Raw genomic sequence first — 8,654 nt, forward strand, 5'->3', positions numbered from 1 at the left:
GGATCCCTACAGAACCCACCAGACTCCATGTAAATAATCAGGACTTTTACGGTGTATAGAGCCAGCATATCTCCACCAGACTCCATGTAAATAATCAGGATTTTTAGCGTGTATAGAGCCAGCATATCTCCACCAGACTCCATGTAAATAATCAGGACTTTTAGCGTGTATAGAGCCAGCATATCTCCACATGTAAATGGGTGAATTAAGGGTTTATTTCAACCAAACCAGAGATGGTGATTGTTGGAACAGTGGAAAGATGAACCAAGACAGCTTTTGATAATTTGATTTAGTTTCTGTCCACTTTGAATGAAGTGTGTTTTACGATGATAAAAGTCCTGATTATTTACATGGAGTCTGGTTGAGTTTGGTGATGGTGATTCTGGGGCTGATTCATGTTAAACTAAAAGGATCTTACTCTTCATTCAGCCTGTTCAACGATAACTGGGCCAATACATTTAGTTTATAAAGTGTAACTCCATGCATGCATTGGTGTCTTAAGTGTAATGTGAACAATAATCTTTAATATTGGTTCAGTATTAAGTGAGGACGATGTGACCGGCAGCCGCAAACTAAATTTCTGCCTCGGCTGTGTTGCTTGCCTGCTCTGATGCACTATAGATGACCTGGTTTCACTGTGTACCAATAAAATAGTTAATAGTAATCTGTAACATGAACTTTGTGCTCTGTGTTTGCAGCTGGACTCACCTGGAGAAGACTGACGATGCCTGGAAGGTAAGCAGCTACACCTCTACACTCTGTCTCTCGGTGTTTGATTGGTCAGACTGTAACTCTGTCTCTGTGTGTGATTGGTCAGACTGTAACTCTGTCTCTCTGTGTGTGATTGGTCAGACTGTAACTGTGTCTCTCTGTGTGTGATTGGTCAGCCTGTAACTGTTTCTCTCTGTTTGATTGGTCAGACTGTGGAGTAAAGCTATCTTCACCGGCTATAAGCGCGGTCTGAGGAACCAGCGTGAACACACGGCTCTCCTGAAGCTGGAAGGATGTTACAGCAGAGACGAGGTGGACTTCTACCTCGGGAAACGCTGCGCCTACGTCTACAAGGCCAAGAAGTAAGAGACAGAGACGCACACACACAGACACACTAAAAGTTCTGTTTTTACCGCTGACAGACTAAGATTATTCTAAGAGCCAGCATATCTCCACCAGACTCCATGTAAATAATCAGGACTTTTAATGTGTATAAATAATCTCCACCAGACTCCATGTAAATAATTTAGCGTTAGAGTGTATAGAGCCAGCATATCTCCACCAGACTCCATGTAAATAATCAGGACTTTTAGCGTGTATAGAGCCAGCATATCTCCACCAGACTCCATGTAAATAATCAGGACTTTTAGCGTGTATAGAGCCAGCATATCTCCACCAGACTCCATGTAAATAATCAGGACTTTTAGCGTGTATAGAGCCAGCATATCTCCACATGTAAATGGGTGAATAAAGGGTTTATTTCAACCAAACCAGAGTGGTGATTGTTGGAACAGTGGAAAGATGAACCAAGACGGCTTTTGGTAGTTTTATTTAGTTTCTGTCCACTTAGAATGAAGTCTGTTTTACGATGCTAAAAGTCCTGATTATTTACATGGAGTCTGGTGGAGATATGCTGGCTCTATACACGCTAAAAGTCCTGATTATTTACATGGAGTCTGGTGGAGATATGCTGGCTCTATACACGCTAAAAGTCCTGATTATTTACATGGAGTCTGGTGGAGATATGCTGGCTCTATACACGCTAAAAGTCCTGATTATTTACATGGAGTCTGGTGGAGATATGCTGGCTCTATACACGCTAAAAGTCCTGATTATTTACATGGAGTCTGGTGGAGATATGCTGGCTCTATACACGCTAAAAGTCCTGATTATTTACATGGAGTCTGGTGGGTTTGGTGATTTTGGAGTGGTTTCTGCTGTGTCTGTGTGTCTCTCTGTCTAACCGAGCCCTGCTGTGTGTCTTCAGGAACACGGTGACGCCGGGCGGTAAGCCCAACAAGACGCGTGTGATCTGGGGCAAGGTGACTCGGGCCCACGGCTGCAGCGGGATGGTCCGCGCCAAGTTCAGCAGCAACCTGCCGGCAAAAGCCATCGGACACAGAGTCAGAGTGGTGAGTTCAGGGGCGCCAGGCACATCTACACCGCTACAGTTGGTGTCGGTACCCGATCCGTTCTCACCAGCACGATCCGTCCTGTGCATGTGCAGGATGACACGTATGCCATGACATACGTAAACCAGTATTACGGTGCGTTCATGGACATTCACGAGAAACATGAACGGAACGGATCGGGTACTGACAGTTGGGTTTTAAGTGTTAAGGGTAGGGTTGGGTACCGAAACTCGGTGCCAATAGGGAACCGGTGCCGACGTAAACGGTAGTAACGAGACCGAATAAGAACGAAAGTTTCGGTGCCTCACTTCGGTGCTCGACTTTACACTACACCTGACAGCATGTAACGTTAGCCTAGCTTTAGCTAGCAGCTGGATTAATCACGGTTAAAATGCTAACAGCTAACGTTAAACAGTGTAAAGTGTGACTGTGTTTCACTGTGGAGGACTTCTACAATTCATAGATATACAGGATGTTTATATGGTCGGAATTAAACTACACAGACGGTGCGTTCACTTGCAGCTGCCGTTGTCGGAATTAAACAACACAGACGGTGTGTTCACTTGCAGCTGCCGTTGTCGGAATTAAACTACACAGACGGTGTGTTCACTTGCAGCTGCCGTTGTCGGAATTAAACTACACAGACGGTGCGTTCACTTGCAGCTGCCGTTGTCGGAATTAAACTACACAGACGGTGCGTTCACTTGCAGCTGCCGTTATCGGAATTAAACAACACAGATTCACTTAAAACAGGTAGCCTCGTGGTGCATTGACAGTAATTGTAAAATACCCTTTTCCCATCTGGGGTTCAACAGCAGTTTACTGGTGAAATAAGTTATTGTTATTGTTATAGTTATTACATTATTATTAAATCTTTAATTTTGACCATGGCCTTAGCAATAAACAAGTCACTGACTGTTGTTTACTACCCTTATTTTTTTTTCTTCTTCTTTTTTTTTTTTTAACTATTGAAAAGTACCGGTTCAGGCACCGGCACCGTTTTAAAAGTATCGATTTAGCACCGGAATCGAAAAAAGACCAAACGATACCCGACCCTAGTTAAGAGTGGACCAGTTATTAGCAGATTAGGACCTGTGTGTGTGTGTGTGTGTGTGTGTGTGTGTGTGTGTGTGTGTGTGTGTGTGTGTGTGTGTGTGTGTGTGTGTGTGTGTGTGATGTTCTGGTGTTGTTGAGGTTTTAGAGGCGATCTTTGGACTCGTATCTGCGTCTCAATCAGGCTTTTAGTTTACGGCTTACGTCAGCTCTGTGCGTTGCTATTTACAAGAAGTAATTATTGAAGGAATGAAACGAGTCTGCCACCGGTGGGAAAATGAAAATAATGAAACATTCCCTTCTCATTAGCCGTGTAAACGTCTGAGGCCTCCTGTACACCGGCTGCGTGGCGTTTTCTACGTCTTTACACCCCAGGAAGGTGTGTGACGCGGCGCTGCTGCTAGCCTTGTCCAGACACGCGGATGTTTCCCATTGATAAAATCGAATGATAGCGTTCTTCAACTTTTATCGTGAATATTTTTGTGTTTGCAAATATTCCGATTCATTTGGATCACCCTTGGGAGAGAGTTGTGGAAATGTACTACACTAAAGCAGTAGTATACTTCATACTAAACATAAATATACGATCACAGCAAAGACGTAAAGAAAATAGGCTCCAGAATATTTCCTTCCGTACTGACAGGTGTAATGTTAAAACCTCTATTAATTATTTTAAATTACATCAACATATCTGCATTTATATCAAAACCTCGAGACTTTCAGACATCAACATGTCATGTATTGATATGTATTGGTGTCTAAATGACATATAAACATCTTTTCATATTCTGTGTTCTCTGGGAACTCTTCCAACACGCTGGCGTGTGGCGTGAACAATAGGCGTCGGTCCTATTTCTAGCGTGCACACGTTTCCTGAGACGTGCGTGTCACGCAGGCAGCGTGCACGCTCTAACCTGTTACCATGGGAACCCAAATAAACACGGACACGCCACGCAGCCAGTGTGCAGGAGCCCTTGGGTGCATGGTGTCAAAATCAACTTTACTGAGGGCCACACTGGGAAACAAGAATCATACCAAGGGCCTTTTTATTTAGTCGAAAAAGTAAAATATATTTGACTGTATTATTGCACGTGTCGTATAGTCTTCTCACTTACAGTTTGGTCCACATAAAGTCCTAAAGAAGTCAGGAGAAAGTTCCTCAGCCATTGTAGAAAAGAAGCGCCCCAAAAACGTCGGAGAAAGTGACAAAAATGTTGAAAGTGGCAAAAACATCAGAACAAATAACAAAAATTTCGCCAAAAACGTCAGAAAAACTCACAAATGTTGGAAAAATTGGCAAAAACATCAGAAAGAATTACAAAAATTTCGCCAAAACACGTCAGAAAAACTCACAAATGTTGGAAAAAGTGGCAAAAACATCAGAACAAATCACAAAAATTTCGCCAAAAACGTCAGAAAAACTGACAAAAATGTTGGAAAAAGTGGCAAAAACATCAGAAAGAATTACAAAAATTTCACCAAAAGTGACAAAAACGTCAAAACTGACAAAGTAGGTGGGCCAAAATGTATTGTGAACCAAAATTGATATGCGGGCCGGATCATAATCTGCGAGGGGCCGGATTTGGCCCGCGGGCCTCGAGTTTGACACATGTGCCTTAGAGGAACGTTGTATTTTCAGAATAAAAGACTCAGTCAGTCAGAGACATCTAGTTGTACCATTAACGTTGTGAACCTGAACATGTCGGTAGAACAGAAGCACTGAAACATTACAGATGGTTATGGAGATGAAGTTCTTTCTGTATTTAATGTTAGGCTGGATATCTGTGGCTTGTAAACGAGACCTTTCAGACGCTGTTTCATCGTCTACCGTGTGTGTGTGTGTGTGTGTGTGTGTGTGTGTGTGTGTGTGTGTGTGTGTGTGTGTGTGTGTGTGTGTGTGTGTGTGTGTGTGTGTGTGTGTGTGTGTGTGTGTGTGTGTGTGTGTGTGTGTGTGTGTGAGTGATAGGCCCATCACAGGAAGTTGTGATGTTCACACTTAAACCTCTTTGCTGCTTGATAACAAAGTAAACTTTCCCCGTTGTCCTTTTACATGGTTGTTAGCAGCTGAGCCTTCTCCTTTCAGACAGGTGGTCATGTGACCTAACGTTAGTAGTAATACATTTTATTTACAGCTGCCTTCATAGCACTCACGGACCCCTTACAGTTAAAACAAGCACTAACACAGTTAAAGAGGCTGCAAGTAATGATTCTCTTCATAATTCGATTAATCTGATTTATTTTCTGAGTTGTTTGTTCTCTTAAAAATGTCAAAACGTGGTGAAAAATGTGGATCAGAGTTTCCCCAAAAGTCTCAAGATAAAAATCCTCAAATGTCTTGTTCTGTCCCCAACTCAAAGACCTTGAGTGTCCTGTCCCAGAGGAGAGAAGAGACCAGAACAATAGTGTTTTATTGTGCCAGTGTGACTTCCTGTGTGTATTTTATTGTGCCAGTGTGACTTCCTGTGTGTTTTTATTGTGCCAGTGTGACTTCCTGTGTGTATTTTATTGTGACAGTGTGACTTCCTGTGTGTTCCCAGATGCTGTATCCCTCCCGAGTGTAAAGAGGAACCATCAGCAGCCGTCGATGTTCTTGTTTGTACAGAAACAATAAAAATGATCCGTCAAAACTGCCGCCTGTCTGTCTCTCCTTCAGACCACCTGTCTGTCTCTCCTTCAAACGTAAAACACCCAAATTCAGTGAAAGTAGTGAACTGATCGTGTATTTAACTTGTGAAGAGCGTTGGATGGAACCATCCATGTTATTTATTTGGACATTTTGGTTGAAAGAAAACCAGATTTCTGATAAAGAAACGTTTTGAATACGGGTCAGACTTGACCTGAGGACATCAGGAGGGTTTACAGTTGATGTTTAAGACTCAGAAACCGGCAGAAACCCCCAATTAACAGTGTGCTGAGTCATACGAGAGTGTTCCCATTATTTTGTCCACCCCAATCATCAGTGTGCCGAGTCATACTTGAGTGTTTTCCTTATTTTGTCCACCCCATTAGTTAAACAAAGAGACAATAACACAAACAGTAAATGTGTTACTGTCACTTTAAATTCTTCTGTTCGTTTTTTATTGTGTGACGTCACTGAGTGACAGCAGAGGGCAGCAAAGCATTCTGGGAGATGGAGTAAGTGGGTATTTTTGCCCTGAGATTGATCTTTCAGACCTTTTTAAACCGTCCAGATCACAAACACACAGTACTGCAGACATGTAGTATACAGTTTATTAAATAACACAGTACTATAAATGTGTAGTATAAAGTTTATTCAATAACACAATACTGCAAACATGTATGTAGTTTATTAAATCAACTACAGGATGATGGAGTGCTGCTGAAAAAAAACATGTTTGGTTCTTAATATTTGTGGATTATTGGTTTAAATAAATCAGACAGAATTAAAATGTACTCAACGGGTGAAAGTAACCTATTACAATTATACTCACATTACTGTAATTGAGTAGTTTTCTGTGTACTTTGAATACAGTTAGTTTTGATAGTAGTTTTTGTACTGTACTACATTTTAAATCACAGCTTAGTAAAAAGAGTAAATAAAAAAGCTTTAACGTTGTTTTGAGAGAAAAAGTGTGAATATTTCAAGAAAAACGTGTTTTATTGACGACGCCGTGGAGAAAACTACTCTACCCACAATCCTCAGCCTCATCAGGTTTCCATGGAAACGTTTACCGAACCCCGCGAACAGCCACCACTGAAGTAAGTCTAATTCTGTTCCTTTGGACCTTTTTTTTGAACGTTTAAAAGTGTTAAAAATCAAATGTTTTCTCACCGTGTTTCCTCTCCTAGCTGGTAGGTGTGTTTACAAACTCTAAACTCTTTAGATCAGCTTTTAATGACACGTTAATAGAAAACTTATTAAATGTCAGAAGATGACCAAAGGAGCCAAAAATCAGTTTAACCGTCGACCTAGCAACTTTTCTGGGCACAATTGACGTGAGGCTTAAACCTAGATTAATGTACCTAAACAACAATCAATCATCACCATATTTCTCTCTCATATTGCTCCTCATAACCACTGAAAACTGTCAAAAACTCTAACCCAAGGTCCAATTATTATAGACGTTAGCTGACATTAAGCGTTACTGCTTCAAGGCTATTGTGAGGAGCTTAACGTGAAAAAGCTTAACGTTCGATTATTGTACCTAAACATCGATCAATTATCACCATATTTCTCTCTCATATTGCTCCTCATAACCACTGAAAACTGTCAAAAAACCCACGTTAAGCGTTTTCACGTTAAGCTTTTCCTTACAATGCTGGAGTTAGAAAGGCCGAAGAAAGAAGCAAGACTTGCTAGAAAGACTAAGTGTGCTGCATTGACTCGTAAAATGAACCAAACAATTGGACTTATGTCTGATCCAGTCAATCTGGAGAAAGTAAAGGAAAATGTTCAGAAATATACTGAAATCTTAAAAGAAGAATTGCTGCCACCTACAGACAGGTCAGTGTTTTGGTCTGACAGCACATCTGTCTTAAAGTACATGTCAAATGACCTAATGACAATAGCCTTAAATGAAGCAGAAACGCTAAACGTCAGCTATAACGTCTATAATAATTGGACTTTGGGTTAGATTTTTTGACAGTTTTTCTGTGGTTATGAGGAGCAATATGAGAGAGAGATTTGGTGATAATTGATCGTTGTTTAGGTACATTAATAAACCACAGTAAACTTTTTAGATTGGCCCTTTTTCTGGGTCAAGATTTGAAATTTGAACTAATTGTTTTCCACACTTTTGTCGCTTTTTTTGTCCAAGTTTTTTGTCACTTTTGCCGTTTGTTTCCGCGCTTCTTTTGACGTTTTTTTTTTATTATTTTTTTGCGCCACGTTTTTGAAGGTTTTTTCCAAAAATATTTTATCATTTTTTTCAACGTTCTTTTATCAACTTTTTTTTTACTCCAAATGCTACTATACAATTAAATAAAAACACCGAAATTCAATGAAAGTAGTGAACTGATAATTTATTTAACTTGTGAAGAGCGTTGTAGGGAACCATCCATGTTACTTTGTTTTGACAATTTGGTTGAAAGAAACCCAAATTTCTGATATAATATCTTTGAAAATGGGTCATATTAGAGCCGAGGACCACAGGCTTCTGAACCCTAAAAAAACTACACAATCAACGCTGTTTTTATCCGTTTCTGTCGCATTTTATGACGTTTTTACACATTTTATGACGTTTTTGGATCCAAAAACTACAATATAAACAATCCAATATGTTCCAACAGCAGTGTGATCCCAAATTGGGGAGACATTATTAACAACATCGGCACCCAAGCGTGTCAATGAAATACATAAACGCTGCAGTAATGTAATGTTGATGCCGCGTGTTGACGCATGCGCAGTGGCTGCGCATGCGTAATTTACCCTGACAGACTAAACTCAGAGCAGACAAAAGCCCACAGTGCTGACGTCATTAGAGGGGGATATTTGGGGGTCTGGCTGGCTGGCGTCAC

The 8,654-nt window shown here is 40.8% G+C and overlaps 1 protein-coding gene across 1 annotated transcript in view; it reads left to right on the top strand.

The window, feature by feature from the left end:
• The window catches only part of rpl35a (ribosomal protein L35a), a 6,353-nt gene extending 546 nt beyond the window's left edge, over positions 1-5,807 (top strand). The window contains exons 2-5 of the mRNA XM_028573237.1: positions 699-735; positions 921-1,073; positions 1,979-2,123; positions 5,714-5,807. Of these exons, the coding sequence (XP_028429038.1) occupies positions 725-735; positions 921-1,073; positions 1,979-2,123; positions 5,714-5,737 (333 nt within the window). The 5' untranslated portion in view covers positions 699-724 and the 3' untranslated portion in view covers positions 5,738-5,807. The remainder of the gene's footprint in view (positions 1-698; positions 736-920; positions 1,074-1,978; positions 2,124-5,713) is intronic.
• The last annotated feature ends 2,847 nt before the right edge of the window (positions 5,808-8,654 follow it).

This window comes from Perca flavescens, chromosome 3, assembly GCF_004354835.1.
Source record: "Perca flavescens isolate YP-PL-M2 chromosome 3, PFLA_1.0, whole genome shotgun sequence".
In the NCBI taxonomy this organism is placed as follows: domain Eukaryota; kingdom Metazoa; phylum Chordata; class Actinopteri; order Perciformes; family Percidae; genus Perca; species Perca flavescens.